Source organism: Tachyglossus aculeatus, chromosome 17 (assembly GCF_015852505.1).
Source record: "Tachyglossus aculeatus isolate mTacAcu1 chromosome 17, mTacAcu1.pri, whole genome shotgun sequence".
In the NCBI taxonomy this organism is placed as follows: Eukaryota; Metazoa; Chordata; class Mammalia; order Monotremata; family Tachyglossidae; genus Tachyglossus; species Tachyglossus aculeatus.
This window is the reverse complement of record NC_052082.1, coordinates 52,424,456-52,443,057: the sequence shown is the minus strand read 5'-3', so window position 1 is coordinate 52,443,057 and position 18,602 is coordinate 52,424,456. Positions and strand designations below refer to the sequence as shown.

Sequence of the window (18,602 nt, the reverse complement as noted above, 5' to 3'; positions counted from 1 at the left end):
ATCTAACTAGGTGGTAAGTCCCTTTGGAACTGAACTAACAGGGGCCTTCTAGCCTCTCACACCACCTGCAGAAACAACTTTGCTGACCTCTTCAGCAGATGAAGAATGAAACAGAAAAGAATCATTTGCCCCTCTGGTGTGTTCATTAAAAAGTGGAGTGTGCATGTGTGTGTGTGTGTGTGTGTGTGTGTATGCACCACCCCCAACCTCCCAGTGAGAAAAACACTAAAGAGCCTCACCCTGGACATGTGGAGTCAGAAGGGGCTGTTTAGACCAAGTCCTTACCTAACCCTCAATGTACCTTCGAGAGAGGGATGCTCTAAAAACCCAGATGCTGTTTTTGGGCAGACCATCAATGTATTAACCTGCTCAAGGGGTCACTTTTAGTGTACACAGTGTTAAGGTATTTTCAGAAATAAACACCAGCTAAACATTAACGAATGAAAAACAATGGGTATTTGTTGAAAACTTACCTGGTCCAAGTCCCCTTTCTCCAGGACCAATTCTTCCACCTCAAGTCCAGATTCATCTTCCAAGAAGGGGTTAGTGTTAGGAGTTGGGGGCTCCAGTTTTTTCTAACAAAAGGACAAAAGATAAGATTTTTTTTTCTTATTTTCTCCCAGAACTCCCCTTCCTTCCCTTTACCTTCTGCTTTTTGGGCTTAGAACAGTGCCCAGCGCTTAGAACAGTGCTCAGCGCTTAGAACAGTGCTTTGCACATAGTAAGCGCTTAATAAATGCCATCATTATTATTATTATTATTTTTGGAGGTCTCAGCTTGTGTCACGTGATTGAGGACTGGGACACTCAAACCCCAAAGAAATTAGTCACCAAACGGGTAAGAAAAGTATGAAAATATAAAATTATAACCCACAGCATCAGTACCCTGTATTGTTTTTCTTAAGGCTATGGTATTGGCTGATTTTATGTACAACATCTTTACGACACACTGACCACTATGAGAAGGGCTAGTAAAACTGTGGGGCACCAGACTTTTTAAATCTTCTAAGGTTGGAACCATCTTTGCTCTTACCACAATACTTGTCTTCCCAAAGGAAAATACTGGCTAAGATGGGGATCGGCAGTTTATTCCTGATACTGCGCTCTGGCATTCTCAGGGAGATGTGCAAACAGTCTGGGTAGTCCCATGACTGGAAAAACCATCAATTCAGTATTCCCCAGTGGATTATCCAATTTGTGGGTTGCCCACGCCCGACTCTTCAAGCCCTCAGCACCTGCAAACCTGCCTTTCCTGCAACCTCCTCCTCTCCGGCGACAGCAAAGTCCACCGGCCACCCCAGTCCTTCCCTCCAGCCTCCAATAGCTCAGAGCTGCCTCTTTCCCCAGCCCCGGTAACCAAACATCTGCCTGGCTTTATATTATGGTTTGTTTGGTACTATCTGGGTCACATCCCCAATTCCTTTAAAATGGATAAAGGAGATGTGATGTAAAGAGGACAGGCAGCCTGACTAAAACAGCTGTGGGTTTCAAACCTGATTCCACCACAGACATCCTGTGGAACACTGGGCAGGTCTTAAACTGATTCTTCAATTTAGAGCTCAGAATTTATGAGCTATGGTTAACAATATTGAACTGCCTCTTTGGGTAGTTGTGAAGAGTGACAAAGAAAAATTGTAAATAACATAGGTTAAGATGATGCTTTAAAAATGAATGAGCCGGGCATTATTTATAGCATTCTCTACACCTGGCTTTGGCTGTTGATAGATATTAAGATGATCAATTCGGTGTGCAACCCAAATGAATCAAATGGTCAGGCTCTTCATCTGGGAGTTAGTTTATTACGGCAGGGTGAAATTCAGGTGCTCTCAGCCCCAGCCAAAGGAGGCCTGTCTTCAGACTCAGAGAGTGGTATGAATAGTAGGGCTAGTTAAAACAAGGGATTATTTTTATTTCCCTGTCTTTTAAGCCTACGCTTTATTATTCTAATATCCATCAGTCAATCCTCTCTTCCACCGGACAGATTTATGCAAGTTGACACTTCGTCGCACTGTGCATTGCCAAGTGTTCTACGCAAGCATACACCCCATAAATAGTGCACTGAACTTATTTGAAAGCTCAAATTAAACACCCTCCATATTTTTAACTGACAGCTGGAAAGAGACAAAGATGAAGAAAGCGGGTCCCCACAAGCACACAACTCAAGCATGTTATTCTCTGAGGTTGCAGAAAGGCTCACAAATCCTGAAATTGCTTAAGTCGACCAATTGCCAACTTTCCCATAATTTGTGTGCTAGCCAGAAGGGAGATCAAAATGACGTAACTGGGAGGCAACATTTCAAATCCTGATATTATAAATCCCGACAGTATACATTTTGATGAAAGAAAACACATTTCCACAGACAGAAAAGAGTTAGGCTGTTAGAAAACAGTTTCTCCTAGATAAATGGAAGTTGGGGGGAGGGAGGGGAGTAGGAAGGCAGGAGGTAAGAGGGGAGGAGATGAGAAGGGGGGCAGTTAGAAAGGCCCCCGCAATGTCTAAGCTTGAAAATACCACAACAGTGATGTTCATCACGTGTGATTCACATACGGGAGTTCAACATCAATGAAGGAGCAAATATAGTTATCACCCTGATTTGTGAGATCTAAAGTTTGGCAAATGACTGACTGAGCTCTTCCCTTCTTTAGATGAGGAAACCCGATCACGTACAGAACTTGGTTTCTGGCAGCAAAAGCAAGAAGGTTTTATTATCCTGAGCCACTGGGAAAAGGAGGCCACCCAAGCCACCAAGTGGTTTTAGGGGATCCTAGAACTGCTTCTGGCTTTACTATGCTTCGGGTGTTCCATTCTGGATCAGCCCAGTTACTGATCTAGGAGCCTCAGGTGGGTTCAGGGGTGCCTGACATAAGCTTGAACGAAGCCAGTGGTCTTGAACTTCCTCAGGCTGTCTCCTAGAGTCAGCCTGGCAGAAGGGCGAGACCTGATAAAAAAAACTGCTCCAAGGCAGGACCCGGTGGAGAAATTTAGCAGAACACAATATGACCGACTTTGCAGAGTGCTAAGCCACCTCTGGGCTCAGGGGTGGCTGAATGGGTCGATGAGAACCCAGGGAATTGCGGCTGGGCCTCACCCTGAAAGAACAGGACTCGGTGGACAGCAGTGTGGAAACCCAGAGCTTGGAAGAAAAACTCAAATTTTCCAAAGGAGCCATCAGGGCACTCTCCACCTACAACCAGCCAATCCTGAGTCAGCCTTCCAGAAAAGAACTAGTTACAGAATAAGGACTAAGAGGGGCTTAGCAACAAAGACCTTTCGCCACCATCAGTCCTTAAAGGCAAAACAACCTTGGTGTCCACTGCAATACGAGAACCCTGAAATGGATGACGTGCTTCGAACGCCTGGTGGGCCAAACTGCTTTGGGATCGATTGGTTATGAGGAAGTTTGAAATCCGTCTTATCAGGAAGCTAGCTGCAAGTCTCACCACTTTGATTCCTATGGCAAGAGCCTGTGCCCTCCTTTTAAACGAGCCTCCTTCCACTCCTCTTGTTACCCCAGGTTGCAGGCTCCCAGCCCCAGATGGAATTTCAAGCGTCGATATTAGACTACTCAAATGACCCAATCTGCCGGCTCAGAAAGGAGAGAGAGACATAGAGGGAGAGAGAGACAGAGAGAGAGAGAGCACACACTTGCCAAGAAAATGAACCACATTTTCCCTTTCTAAAAGAATCTCCTCTCTTAGGTTCTTGTTACAACAGTTACTTTTTGGCACACTCAGAAAGGCCAAATTATTTGATAGATAATTTCTTCCATAATTGAATTAAGATCCAAAATATGTATTCTAGGAAAATTCAACCCCATTTCCATTCTAGCAAGTCTGCCAGGAGGCGAGGAGGCTCTTGCGGTAACCAGCAGAATATCCACATCAGCTTGGATAGTTCCTTTAGCTTGATCAACGAATAAATTGATGGTATTTATTGAGAACTTACTGTGTGCACAGTACAGTACCAAGCGCTTCGGACAGTACAATGTTGTTGTATGCATTGAGCACTGATGATATGTAAAGCATTGCACTATAAGCACTGTGCTAAGTACCCTCAGTTTTCCTACAGTGTGGGGGGTTCCGTTTTTGACAAACCCTTTATTACGGAAAACTGGCATTGGAGAGCTGCAAGCGCTCAATAAATGTGATCGAATGAATGTGCCTCAACTCAACTGATGCCTTGTGCTTGAGCATGACCACTTCTTCTGACATCATGTTCAATGCTGGCAGCCACACGTGGTTGGAAGGACATTCCCTACCAGCCATCTGTCTGAAATGCAGAGTGAACTGTATTCCCCCATCCTACCTCCTTCCCTTCCCCACAGCAGCTGTATATATGTATATATTTTTGTACATATTTATTACTCTATTTATTTATTTACTTATTTTGCTTGTATATATCTATTCTATTTATTTTATTTTGTTGTTATGTTTGGTTTTGTTCTCTGTCTCCCCCTTTTAGACTGTGAGCCCACTGTTGGGTAGGGACTGTCTCTATATGTTGCCAATTTGTACTTCCCAAGCGCTTAGTACAGTGCTCTGCACATAGTAAGCGCTCAATAAATACGATTGATGATGATGATGATATCCCCCCTAAAAAAAACCAGTCTGGCTCCACGAGGGGCTCACGCTCTAAGCAGAAGCACCCCACATTTACTTTTGCTGCATCTCCTCAGTCGCAGTGGAGAGACCACAGGCCTGGGAATCCTGGGTTCTAATCACAGCTCCACCATCTGTCTGCTGTGTGACCTCGGGCAAGTCACTTTACTTTCATTTATTCATTCAACTGTATTTAGCTTAGAACAGTGCTTTGCACATAGTAAGTGCTTAACAAATACCATCATTATTATTGTTATTATTTAACACTTACTGTGTACAGAGCACTGTCCTAAGCACTTGGGAGTGGACAATACAACAATAAACAGACACATTCACATTCCCTGCCCACAGTGAGCTTAAAGTCTAGACGCGGGAGACAGACATTAATATAAATAAATAAATTACAAATGTGTACATAAGTGCTGTGGGGCTTGGAGAGGGGATGAATAAAGTGAGCAAGTCAGGGTGATGCAGAAGGGAATGGGAGAAGAGGAAAGGAGGCTTAGTCAGGGAAGGCCTCTTGGAGGAGATGTGCCTTTGAAGGCGGGGGTAATTGTATGTTTGAGGAGGGAGGGTGTTCTCTGTGCCTCAGTATCTCATCTGTAAAATGGGGGTACAGACTTTGAGCCCCATATAGGACAGGAATTGTGTCCAACTTAATTTGCTTGTATCCACCCCCATGCTTAGTACAGTGCCTGATACATACTCAGCACTCAACAAATACCATTTTCATCATCATTTATAGGAAATGAATGCTGATAGTGACAGTATTACTTATTCCTATTGGGTGCACAGCACTTCTCCCAGGGGCTTGGGAAAGCACAATTAAAGTACTCCCCTTCTAGACTGTAAGTTTGTTGTGGGCAGGGAATGTATCTCCCAACTCTGTTGCATTATACTCTCCCAAGCACTTAGTACAGTACATGATAAGCGCTCAGGAAATATCACTGATCGATTGATATACCCAGCCTCTGCCCTAAAGCAACTTAATATAATGGGGAAGTAGATAGACAAATTATGTACCACTTCTTTTCCTTTTGTGATTCTCCTCTGTTTTTTCTTTCCTGTTTCTCCCTCCCCAGCCACTTCTGATGCAAACCTTCACTATTACAGCAGTTGTTTTGCCTGATACAATATTTAGAAGAGATTTGTTGTTTACGGGAAAAAAAGGTTTTGTGCAGTGCCTTATATACATCAAAATGCAAAGTAATTGTCAAAATCTCTACTACACAGCTCTTTGGAATCCACGATTGCCACAAACCCAAAGGAAACCTATACACTGGTCAATGAAGAAATGTGCTATGAATGTATGAGTAGGTGTCAAACAATCTTAGGCATTAGTTTAGCCTAAGGGCTACTTTATTTAGCATAACATTTCTCCATTTGTTCCTCCTAGCCCTGAGTGTTAGGTACTATCCATCTTGAACCAGACCAGGCCGTTAATAAAGCTGGTAGGTATACTTACATTGTATTCAAACACTGGTTTTTTATTTTGGCACTTTCACTTGCAGACTACTGGAATCCCTTGCCAAGAAGGGGTCAGGAGTTAAAACTGTCAAATTAGCAGCTCACTCACCATAATTAATATGTATCCTGGGCTCACAGTGTGCCCGGTGCTAGATATCGGAATGGGACACTCACACTGTCCCTGACTTCAAGGAGCTACCACTCTCAGTCTAAGTGACCACTTCCTATCGCCGCTTTTCCCCTAAAGCATGGCACTGAAGAGGGAAATCAATCCACACTTATCAACTATTCTAAAAGAAATCCAGCTGTGGGGTCACTAGATTGTAAGCTCCTTGAGGGCAAGGATGGAGTCCTCTTCCTCTAATATATTCTTCCGAGTGTGTAGTATAGTACTCTGCACACAGTAAGCACTCAATAAATACCACTGATTGCTTGTGTGTGTCTACATCGGTTCGGACTCTGGCCTTAGAAAAGTTCTTACCGGGGCCCCGTCAGATAAAGTGCAGCCCGAGAAGCGCTTGGCCAGCAGTCCTTCGAAATTTGTCGTCCTCTGAATGGCAAACAAAAGCAACTTCACTTCAATCTCCTTAGCGCGGGTGCACATGATCTTGGAGAGTTCCACCCTTCAACAAAACACCACAGGGTTTAATTGCAAAGGGAAAAGGCAAAAAGCCTTCTCGCTTCGGAAAAACATTTGTAGTCATTTCCAATCATCTCGCCCACTACCATCTTGGGGTCGTTCCCAGGAAACAGAAACATATTCTCAAAATTAGATTTCAGGTGAACCTTGAGAAGCAGCATGGCCTAGTGGAAAAAGCACGGGCCTGGGAGTGAGAGGACCTGGATTCTAATCCCAGCTCTGCTGCATGTCTGCTGTGTGACTTTGTCCAAGCCACTTCATGTCTCAGGGCCTTGGGTTCCTCCTCTGTTAAATGGGGATGAAGACTGGGATCCCCATGTGGGACAGGGACTGTGTCCAAACTGATTAGCTTGTATCTACCCCAGCGCTTAGTACAGTGCCTGGCACATTAAAAACAAAAACATTTAACATCAGATTGGAAAAAGAGGGGCTGAGGGCTTGGGCTACTGTGTCGCTACTACTAGATCCATGGGCTGAACCCCATGTAGGACAAGGACTGTGTCCAAACTGATTAACTTGTATAATAATAATAATAATAATAATGGCATTTGTTAAGCACGTACTATGTGCCAGGCACTATACTAAGTGCTGCGGTCGATACAGGCTAATCAGCTTGGACACAGTTCATGTCCCACGTGGGGCTCACGGTCTTAATACCTATCTTACAGATGAGGGAATTGAGGCACAGGGAAGTTAAGTGACTTGCCCAGGGTCACAGAGCAGACAAGTGGCAGAGCCACTGGCATCTACCCCCAACCCTTAGAATAGTGCTTGACACATAGTAAGCACTCAACAAATATATTAATAATAATAATGATAAAAGTGATAATAATCATCATCCATTACTCTACAATTAGACCCATGTGAATCTGGGGACAAATGAAAGGGGGTCCATTGTAGGGGTTCTGGGACTAGAGAAGCAGCATGGCTCAGTGGAAAGAGCATGGGCTTTGGAGTCAGAGGTCGTGGGTTCAAATCCTGGCTCCGCCACTTGTCAGCTGTGTGACTTTGGGCAAGTCACTTAACTTCTCTGGACCTCAGTTACCTCATCTGTAAAATGGGGATGAAGACTGTGAGCCCCCCGTGGGACAACCTGATCACCTTGTAACCTCCCCAGCGCTTAGAACAGTGCTTTGCACATAGTAAGCGCTTAATAAATGCCATTATTATTAGTAGTAGTAGTAGTAGTAGTACTAAAAACAAAATTTTAAAAAAACCTCATCAACCACTAATTTAAAAAGCCCATCAAATGAAACAGGGGGGAGGGAAAAACTGGGAGCTGTGGTGGGAGCCATACTAAGAAAATCAGGGAGACAGTCAGCCAGGGCTTAATTTATTCCAGGGCTTGTCCTGCCTCCTCCAAAAAGCTTCCGGCATCTGTGGGCATAACCCTGGCATTGCAACCCACCACCAATGTTCCTTCTACTCTGCAAGGGCATGTGGCAGTGTGTTCTGGACACAGTGTAAACGCTCAGTAAATCAACTGAAAGGCTAGGGGGTCAGGGAGGAGCGTGAGCCTATTTCCTGTATTTCCTGTTAAGTCACATCACGAGCACTTAATAAATAGTAAGCTCTGATCACCTTCCCACAGTAACTGAACAACAAAATTCAGACAGAGGCTCTGAGTTTGTTTGAGGTTCTGATATCTGTGGGGATTTCAGCCAAAATGCAAACAATGAAAGCTTGGCAAGAACAGTCCCTCTAACTAGGGAACAATAGCAAGTCCTGACGTTTACAGGGCCCCATTGGCGCCTGCATACTTCCAGTCTCCTGAGGGCTTCGTTTTTCAGAGTTATTTCAGTGAGGCTCTGGGGGGTCTGCAGATTAATGAGAATCAGCTAAGGTAGCTCAAGAAACTCATCGTTTCTTGTGCTAATCAGCATCTCTATGGGAAATAACACTCCCTTCAGCACATCGGTAAATGAAAGTCTATCCAGTTGCCAATATATTCTTCTACTCACCCCTGGGCAATGACGCTCCTACAAAAACAATTTTCAACTTTCTTTTTTTTTTAAGAGAGGTTATTGACTGACTACACACTCCTTGGCCTGAAGAAAGAAACTGTCATGAGGGGTTTCTTGCTGGTTGTTTTAAGAAGACAAAGGGAGCAGGTTTGTGTGTGTTCAAAAAAGGGGTAGGTTGGATGCATTATCCTCCCATATTGCGACTCTCAGCAAGGGTAAGGGAGACTCAGTCAGTGGAGCTTCCTGGGACCCAGGAAAGTCGTCCAGAGGGAATGAGTTGGAGTCAGGATCTGAAGGGTGTTGAAGGATATGGCTGGGTGATGTGAAGAGGGCAGGCCATTCTAGGCAAGGGGGTAGTCTCAGAGGCAAGGAAAAGAATCACAGATGAGGAAGAAAAATATCCCTAGTTACCCTATAGCGTGGGAATTGAATGGACGATAATAATAATGGTATTTGTTAAACGCTTACTATGGTGGAGAACCCTGAAACTCAAGGATATGAGGTAATTTTGGATCAGGAGCATAATCTGGATCAGCAGCATAACCCAAAGGGTTATTACTGAATTACTACATTAAACTCGATTACTGAAACCACTGGTGATTTTTCAGTTACCTTGTGACATGACAGAATTCTACAGCAATCCGCTCAGTCATGTACCACTCCTGTGGAAACATACGCCCATATTTTTCCTCATAGTCCACAAGCTGGCGCTTAATCCAGGCGTAGCGTCTGTCGATTTTGTCTAGCCAGGCCACCTTAGAGATGAAATATATGTATATATGTTTGTACACATTCATTACTCTATTTATTTATTTATTTTACTTGTACATATCTATTCTATTTATTTTATTTTGTTAGTATGTTTGGTTTTGTTCTCTGTCTCCCCCTTTTAGACTGTGAGCCCACTGTTGGGTAGGGACTGTCTCTATATGTTGCCAATTTGTACTTCCCAAGCGCTTAGTACAGTGCTCTGCACATAGTAAGCGCTCAATAAATACGATTGATGATGATGATGACGAAATAAAATCAATCGTATTTATTGGTACTTAAATGCTTTAATATTCACAAAAGCACCTGCTTCTCCCAATTCCTTTGCATTTGGGGGAGGAAATTGTTGATTTTACATCTATTCAATCTCTTACACCCCCCAGATCAGCGAATCAATACTACAAGATGGTAGAGCTGATAAAGAACTAAATCACTAGACACCGAGAACGAACTCTACCTCTAGACCATCAGTCACTGAAATTCACACCGGGCACCTTGCTGGGTTGGCCAGTACTTACGTCTTGGTTTTCCTGAAATAGCACCAAATACTCTGACAGGTGCTGCTTAATAAATTTCTTGATGATTTCTTGTTTGATTCTGGGGTCCAGAACAATAGCGACCAGACACGCATCACGCAGGACATTACTGGGTCCTCCATGCCTCTGTCAAATTAATCACAAAAAAGAGTTCAAAAGCCCAGGAAATGCCTTTAAGCCGGCTGCTTTTTTCAATGGCTATTTTTTCCATCTTCTTGCTGATAACTCCGGACACTTTTCCGACTATTGTGACTGGATGTTTAGCCCCATGTTCTTAGATCACCGGTACTGAATGAGGGCCTAAAGCATATGGGCACATTCTACAACAGAAGCAAAACACATGGTCACTGCCCTCAAAGAGTTTACAACTTAGTGAAGGACAAAGGCATGGATAATAAGTATTTTCAGACAGTGGGGGCAGGTAGGAGAACAAAAATATGACAGGTAATGGCAGAGTATGGGAGGGTGAAATAGATGAAAAAGGAGGTGAAGAAATAAGTAGCATAGATAGACTATGTGCCAATTTTCTATAAATTGATATAATCACAAGGGCTGAGGATGTGAGTCAATAAACAGGGCTAAGTTGTCCTATAAGAAGAGTATTATCCAATTTCCTCAGTAACTAGCCTGGAGGCTGCTTTGTGAGTCAGCAACTTGAAGTTTTAGAAAGGAAAGTTGGCATTACTTAATGGAAATTTCAATTTAATTTGAAGACCAAAATAAACTCATCTTTGTAGGTAACGTTCTTCATAAGAGGAGAATGTATGGCTATTTCCTCACAATTGTGACCTCTGTGATCCCCAACTAACAGTGAACTACTATGTTTATGCTAAGTGTAATGGGTGCCAGGACCCAAACAAGACTCCCAATTTTTTTCCACCTACAGCCCATTCTGGGCTCCAGAGCTGACAGGCACCACTTACTAGGTTCAATAGCTCATGAATTTGTCTTGGTTGACTGAATGATTGATTTCAAGATATTTGCTTTCACACCCTATATAGCCACACACACACTCAGAGGTGAACTTCATTCAGCATCAGTGGTGTCTTCTTTAAGTACAAAGGACAACTAGGTGTGTAGCAAAAAGGCATCTCACAAACAGATTAGCACTCTCCCAGTATCTCTGCTTCAGAGATCTGTCATTATCTAATGCTAATCAGCATTGGGCTTTCATCACTCAAGTCTGTCAGAACACTTCAAAGACAGAGGGGGAGACCAAGACAACATGTGTTTAAGCCAAAGTAAACTCCGCTGGTGTTACCTCAAAGCAGAGCCCTGCAAAAAATACCATCTTATAAAAACAAAAAGGCACTGCTGCAAAACAGTTTGCAATAAAGAGGGAAGCCCGCATTTATTGAGCACCTCCTGGGAGAAGGCAGGCACTAGTTGCTGGCAGAGTACAAGAGAAGTAAAAGAGATGATCACTACCCTCCAGCACCTTACAAAAAATAAATAAATGTCCAAAAGATCCACCCAAAACTGATAAGTTTTGCGGGCTCCCCACTTAGTGATTTTGCTCTGGATCCACCTCTTAGCAAAGCTCCACAAGCTCATTAGAAATCAGATCCATTCCTCCCTTGGGGGCAATTGTAAGTGCAGGATTAAACTCTTGCTCCCTTCCTTACTGAAATGCTCAAGTTCTGTTGAGCGGGATTTCAATTCTGTGGGTCTCTAAAGATCAGTCACTCATTTCCAGAGGGGTTTTCATATTAGCCATCTGACCGTAAACAGGTCGCAAGGCCAAAAAGTGAGGTAGGCTGCTGCATTAAAGAAAACAGCTTTGACAGTCACTGGGTGATGACCTCTGAAAATAAGATATAAAGATGACTGCTTTCGGCAGGGGATCAGGAACTCGACCCTGTCACTTCACCAGATCATTAAGTAACCTTCAGCCAGTTTCATTTCCCTGAGCTTCAATTCCTCATCAGTAATCCCAGATATGTGGGAAGGATTTACTGGTGACTTACCTGTGCACTTCCTAGGGGAACTGGACGACTTGACGTGTAAGTAAGTGTGCTTATTGTGAAAAGGTGAGATTAGAGAGAGCCAGAATCAAAATCTGCCCCAAGATAAATGGCAGGAATTAGAGCTGGGGCAGCAACCAGTCACTGCTTATAATCCCCCTCTAGACTGTAAACTCACTGTGGGCAGGGAAGTGTCTATTGTTAAGCGCACTCTCCCAAACACTTACTACAGTGCTCTGCACACTGTAAACACTCAATAAATTCTATTGAATGAATGAATGAATTTTATGGAGGAGGGACATAGGTATGTTTGAGGAGTTTCCAGTAGAACCTGCCTCTATGTGGGTCACGCCAACTGGCTCCGCGACAGCTCCCAAACAGCAACAGCTATGCAGGCTGGGCTATGGGAGGGGCTACCGTCAGGTCAGACCAGGCCCAGGGAGGAGGAAAAGGGACAGGAGGGAGCTGGAGAGACCCAAAGCCAATCCCTGGGGAGAGAGAGTCAGGCTGCAGAGGGGCTGACAGGGAGATGGCTTTCGGGAAGAGCTGTTTGAAGTCCTTCCTCTAAGTTCAGTGCTCTGAAAACAGTAGGGACTCAATCAACACTACCGGCTGGTTGACTGAGAGAAGGACCCCAGACACAGGCCGGGCATCTCTGTGAATAAATTAAAAGCCAAATCTGGGATTTTTTTCCCTGCTTCAGCAGTGATCACTGCCAATGCTGGACCACGGAAGACTGATGTGCCAATTGCCCTGCTTCCATTTCAACTTGGAGAAGCCCCATCTCGGGGCTTTGGGCTAGTGGAGAGCCAGCCGGGCCATTCCCATACACCTTCCACCCATCAGTGATCGTCCACCTGCAGACCGACTGTCATCCAGAAATCCAAACTCCAGCTTGGGAAGCTGCCAAAAGGGCGTCGCATTATTCCACCCTTGAAGAGTTTGAAGATTACAAATTTCAACGGAAATGTTTTCTGCCACACTGAAGAAACCTGAGTATGGAAAACTCAGAATGCTTACTTGATTAATCAATGGGCGTAGAGCACTATGCTAAGCGCTTGGGAAAGTATAATGCAATAGAGTTGGCAGACGCATTCCCTGCCCTTACTGCTAAACTACGAAAGCATGTTACCAAGAAGTGGATCAGCTGAATTGCATCATACACTGAAACTGTGTATGCAAAGCATGTATATCCAAAATATATACTTTTAAACAGTTCTGTGCATCAGGAGATCTGCAATATTCAAAGACCTCCCCCCACACACATGCAAGACATTAAGAGTGCATCTGCTTTAGCTTAAGAGGTGCACGTGATAAGTAGCTACCAAAGAATTTGAATCCAATGTAAGAAATGCATTCTGCGGGAGCAGAAGGAGTGAGGAATGGGCTTATAATTGAATTATTTTTTGGCTTCTCTTTCGTAAGCAACAAAATTACTATAATGACAACTACACGAAAACAGTGTCACTACCAAAAACGGGATTGTGATTTAGAAAGTGACTTATCTTGACATGGTCACTTTAAGGGCTATATCTGATTGTCGCTACTCTCCCCAGAGTTCCTTTTTCCTCCTCCAGGATAAGTCACTTATCACTTTGCCAAAAGAAATTTCAGCCTGAGGCTTTTGAACCCAGACACCAGAAGAATTCATTTACAGAGTAGACAGGATGTTAGGATTTGATATACATTAGACTGAACAAATACGAATCCTCAGTTTGTGATCCTAGAAAAACAACACACGGGGAAATCAAAGCAGTTTCGTGAGCGTCGCCTAGAGAAAATTCAAAATCAGGAATTGGATACGTTACACTTAAACGTCCAGCCAACAGGCACTCGGCTTCTTTGTAACACTATCTTTGGAAAATAAAGCAGTGGGCAACAGCTGGAAAGGGACATTCAGGTTGGGATGATGAGAAATTCTGACACCACATTTGCAATTAACACAAATATCAAAAATTTACCTTGGTCCCCTGTGAAGGAAAAGCTTCTTCAAAATCTGCCAAAATCTGCTGTCCTAATTCTGTCTGAGCAGCCTTTACTCTGTGATGGAAAGAGTGAGCAGCATGTCATTGTCTGGCCCAACTTTACTAGGCTATTTTGCAGCTTAACTAGTAAATTTGTTACATCACACTCTTGAGCTTGTACAACAGAAAAAAAAAAACATACTCTGGTGGTCAGGAAGGCACTTTAGAAGGACAACTAATTTACCACACTGCCGCACAAGAGTGTGGGTGCGTTACTGCAACAGACAACTAGGGGTTTGAAAGAGTTAATACTTCTCCCCAAGGATTAACTTCCAACCAGGGAGTTAACGGGAACTGAGAGAATTAGATATTGACTCTTATAGAAGATGAAAGAGATACAGAATACCACGACAGTGGGTACTTCCAAATATAACAAATATCCTTCTTATGAGTATTTAGGCTGATACTGACACCTCGCAAGGGAACATGGAACAAATGCTCAACTTTTTCCCTGAACGAAAACGCATTAAAGACTCTTGAAAGGCTCATTTCTGTCAGTCAACAATATTTCAGAACACTGTATTCCTAACGACGAGGAGCATTATTTTTCCAAAGCCTTCAAAGTTAACTCCTGGGTATAAAACCAAGACACTTTGGGAAAAACAGGGAGGCAGCATGACTTAGTAGGAAGAGCACTAGCCTGGGAGTTCCTCAAGACTATCAGCTCCTTTAAGGCAGGGGACATGTCTACCAACTCTGTTATACTGTACTCCCCCAAGGGCTTAATACAGTGCTCTTCATAGAGGAAGTGCTCACTAAATACGACTGACTAATTGAGTCAGAGGACCTGAAGTTCTAATCCCGGCTCTGCCACTTGTCTGCTCTGTGACCCTGGGCAAGTCACTTAACTTCCCTGTGCCTCAATTCCCTCATCTGTAAGATAGGTATTAAGACCGTGAGCCCCACGTGGGACATGAACTGTGTCCAAACTGATCAGCCTGTATCAACCGCAGCACTTAGTATAGTGCCTGGCACATAGTAAGGACTTAACAAATACCATTAAAACAAACAAAAAAAATTAATCTTTAAATCCAACTAAGGGCTGGTGTGGTGCACTGCTCTAGACTATGCACAGACTACAATGTTGCATTAGACAGTTAACACTCCTTCTGGAGTTCCCAACTTCTGGGAGTAACTTAGGTACTGGAAGAACTGGACTCTCTGTCTGTGCCTTAATATTTATGTTCTTTATAACTCCCCAGCTAGACTAGAAATTCCTTGTGGGTAGGGATCATGCCTATTAACTCTATTGTACTCTCCCAAGTGCATACTGCAGTCCTCTGCACAGAGTAAGCACTCAATAAATACTACTGACTGAATCTTCGCTAAATGTATTTACAGACACATGCACACACATGCACTTTCACTGATATGTGTTTGTTTCTTTAAAAAAAATAGTTTTACATTGTGCCTAAATGTCTTTCTCAGAATATTTGCTATTCACTGGTGAAAGTAATGGTTATAAATGCAGATTAATGCATTTACTGGGTATAGTACAGGGCATAGATATTTCAGTCTTAGAAATAGTCACTTACTTCCCTAAGATGATTAAAAAGTGATGACTATGAGAAATAAATGAACTGAAATTGCATTGCATTTATTTTACTATCAGAGCATTTCCAAGACGGAGAATAGACCATAGATATTTTTATTCATTTACATAATGTTTACCTATGGCTTCACATATCCTACACTTCCCTGAATTCACTGCTCCCTAAATGAAAGTCCATTCTTTGAGCAGCACTCTGGGGATCAGTAAGAGATGGGAATTTCGAAATATATGCTCTGTGGGTCAGAGAGTCCTATAACGAAAACCTTTTCCGTTTTAGAGTACCTGAAAAATCTAGTCTGGGGTCATTGTTAGCAAATAAAACAAAATCTAATGGGGGGAAAAAAAAATCAAGTTTCCCAATTGCCCTGTATTTAGCTGAATGAGCGTTTGTGTCTACAAAATAAGAACTCCAAGTATATTTGATATCTTTAAAGTAGACAAATGGAAATTCCTAAAATGTTCTGGAGGATGCCAGAGCACATATCTGATCTGTGACCCTTTGACCCCAGGAAGCAGCCTGGCTTCGTTGAAAGGGCACACTCCTGGGAGTCAGAGGACCTAGGCTTTAATCCCGCTCTACCACTTGTCTACTGTGTGACCCTGAGCAAGTCACTTAACTTCTCTGTGCCTGAGTTACCTCATCTATAAAATGGGGACCAAGACTTTGAGCCATGTGTAGGACAAAGACTATGTCCAACTTGATTAGCTTGTATCTACTCCAGTGTTTAGTACAGTGTTTGGCACATAGTAACCACTTCAGTACCATAAATGGAATAAAAAAAAAATTGCTGAGATTGTGCCATGGCTTTTTATAGTTCTGGGTTGGCTTCTACATCAATTGACTGCCTCAAAATGAAGAGAGTTTCCTATGGCCCATCTTCTAGAAAGAGGATTCGGAATTTTAAGAGACAGGCAACCACAAGGGATAATTTACTTCTATCACCAATTTACTCTTAATTTACTTTCATTTACTGCGATCACCAGTTCCAGGAACAACTCATATTGGAAATGAATGACACCCAGCGATGAAGATGACAAGCAATGATCCTGGCTACTGAATTTCTTGCTGTTTTCATTCTGCAGGAATGAAGGATACCCAGAATTCTTTCTCTTTCTAGTAAGAGGTCAGAACTTTGTTTCTGTCTCAAGGATGCATATTTAATTGCTTCTGCACCTCTTTCACTTGTGTTTTAGATTTTCAGGATGATCTAGTAAGTTTTCTAGCTCCTCCTTAGGATGGTATGCTCTTGAAGGAAAGGGAGGAGTCTTGGTCTTTAACTTCCCTGGGGCCAAAGCTAATGGACTGCTCACACTAGGGACTCAATACATTCGACTTACTGACTGACAGACAAGAAGTATCTAATTTCCAGTGTTGTTTAGAAATTAATCTAGGGCAAACACTTCAACGTCTCTTCAAACACTGTAAAGAAGTTTCGTTCCTTCTTCGTCTTGACCTCTTTTTTTCCCTTGCATTAAATAAGTTTCCAATAACAGAAAAATCACTGGAAACCACTATGTTCTTTGCCAAAGCTTTAAGAAACACTAGCCTGGGACTGGCAGCCTGAGGAGATAGAAAGAGGCTGAAACAGCCTATTTTGTTGGGGCTTGGTTATAATTATGTCTCATTCCAAATCTTTTCCAAGCCTTTTCCACGGTCTGCAAAACTTTGTGAACCACTTCCACCGATTTTACTGCTACTGATTACTCCCTCCTAGCAGGTATGACACATGTACAGATAAACCTATCTCCAGGTTAACCATTGTTACTAGAAGCAGCACCCATCTGCCCCTCCTGGGAATAACACAGCTGGGAAAACATCCTTCAGATGGGAATTCTGAGAGGATAATATATCCACTAAAATCCTCAACAGGATACCTTCCAATGGTTCCAAGCCCTGTTCCTCACTGCAGCGTCATCCACCCAGGAAAAAAAAATCTATTAGTGGCTCTCCAGAGGGTCTCTCTACTGGCTGATGGCCCAAATTCTCTCTCTACAACCTTCCCAGTTTAATGCTTTCCTCGCCAATTTCTGCATCAGAGTCTGGAGAGAGGCAGAGAAGGCGGTCACGGGGGGTAGTGGGGGCCGACATTTGTCCAGAATCCCAAAGTGAGATCAGAAGGGCCAAACTGCAGGGTGGTTTCTGTTGATAACAACCTTGGCTGCCGCTGAAGATACTTCTCCAAGTCCACTCTTAAAAACAGACCTGATTTTGTGTCAACTAATTGAGGCTGCAAATATTATAATGATGCTACAGCCCTCTATTTGCTAGATTTGAACCACGAGGCGAGCTTTATCGGTGGCCGATGGGTCATTTTATGCTAGTAATTGGTGCCAGAATAGGAAAAATTTTAGTACATGAATATATCACCTGGCTCAGGGCAGATTTTTAATAATTTATATCCAATAGCGCAAATGAAAATGGCAAAATGGTTCCCGACGCATACTGCCAATGGAAGTCAATGAACCAAAATCGCTACTCAGTTTGTTTTCATGCTAAGGAAGGATGAATGAGAAACTTTACTGTAAACTGCCTATTCAGATGACCAGAGTGGTGGTAGAAAACTGTGAAGGGCTAATTTGTAGGCTGGTTCTCTTGAAAAATGACTTCTCTCAAACATTTTCTTCCAGGCTAATTTAAAAATCCCTAATGAGAGAAAATATTCCAGACTCTGGACTAGGCCTCCACTAGCCTGTAGTAGGAGAAAAGATGTGACAAACTATCTGCCGGTTCACATGGTCTTACTGGCCACAGCTGTAAAGAACATGTGGCATTTAGATAAACCTGAAGGTCTTGCTCAAAATAGACCCCCTCATCGGAAGTACATTCTATTCGGTTTTGCCTGGTCTTATCTGTTTTCTTTGGGGAAGCTACTGGGAAGTTAATGGATGTAACAGGCTGAATTTCTAGAAAAAAATGTCTTTGCCTTTCCGTCCACATCCTTCTCAAATGAACTGTGTATCTGGAGAAAAAGGTAGTTCAGCTGGGCCACTGAAGCAGCTTAATAGGCTCTGCTAGCCGTTTAGTTTGGGGCTCTGGGAATTACTTATAGCCCACACTGGCACAGTGGGTTTTCATTCACCAAGGGGCA

The 18,602-nt window shown here is 43.1% G+C and overlaps 1 protein-coding gene across 1 annotated transcript in view; it reads right to left on the bottom strand.

Moving 5' to 3' along the window:
• VPS53 (VPS53 subunit of GARP complex) overlaps positions 1-18,602 on the bottom strand; it is a 120,084-nt gene that overhangs the window by 56,937 nt on the left and 44,545 nt on the right. Inside the window, exons 8-12 of the mRNA XM_038759042.1 lie at positions 13,899-13,977; positions 9,956-10,099; positions 9,282-9,424; positions 6,547-6,688; positions 474-575 (exon numbers count right to left, since the gene is read on the bottom strand). Coding sequence (XP_038614970.1) covers positions 474-575; positions 6,547-6,688; positions 9,282-9,424; positions 9,956-10,099; positions 13,899-13,977 — 610 coding nt within the window. The remainder of the gene's footprint in view (positions 1-473; positions 576-6,546; positions 6,689-9,281; positions 9,425-9,955; positions 10,100-13,898; positions 13,978-18,602) is intronic.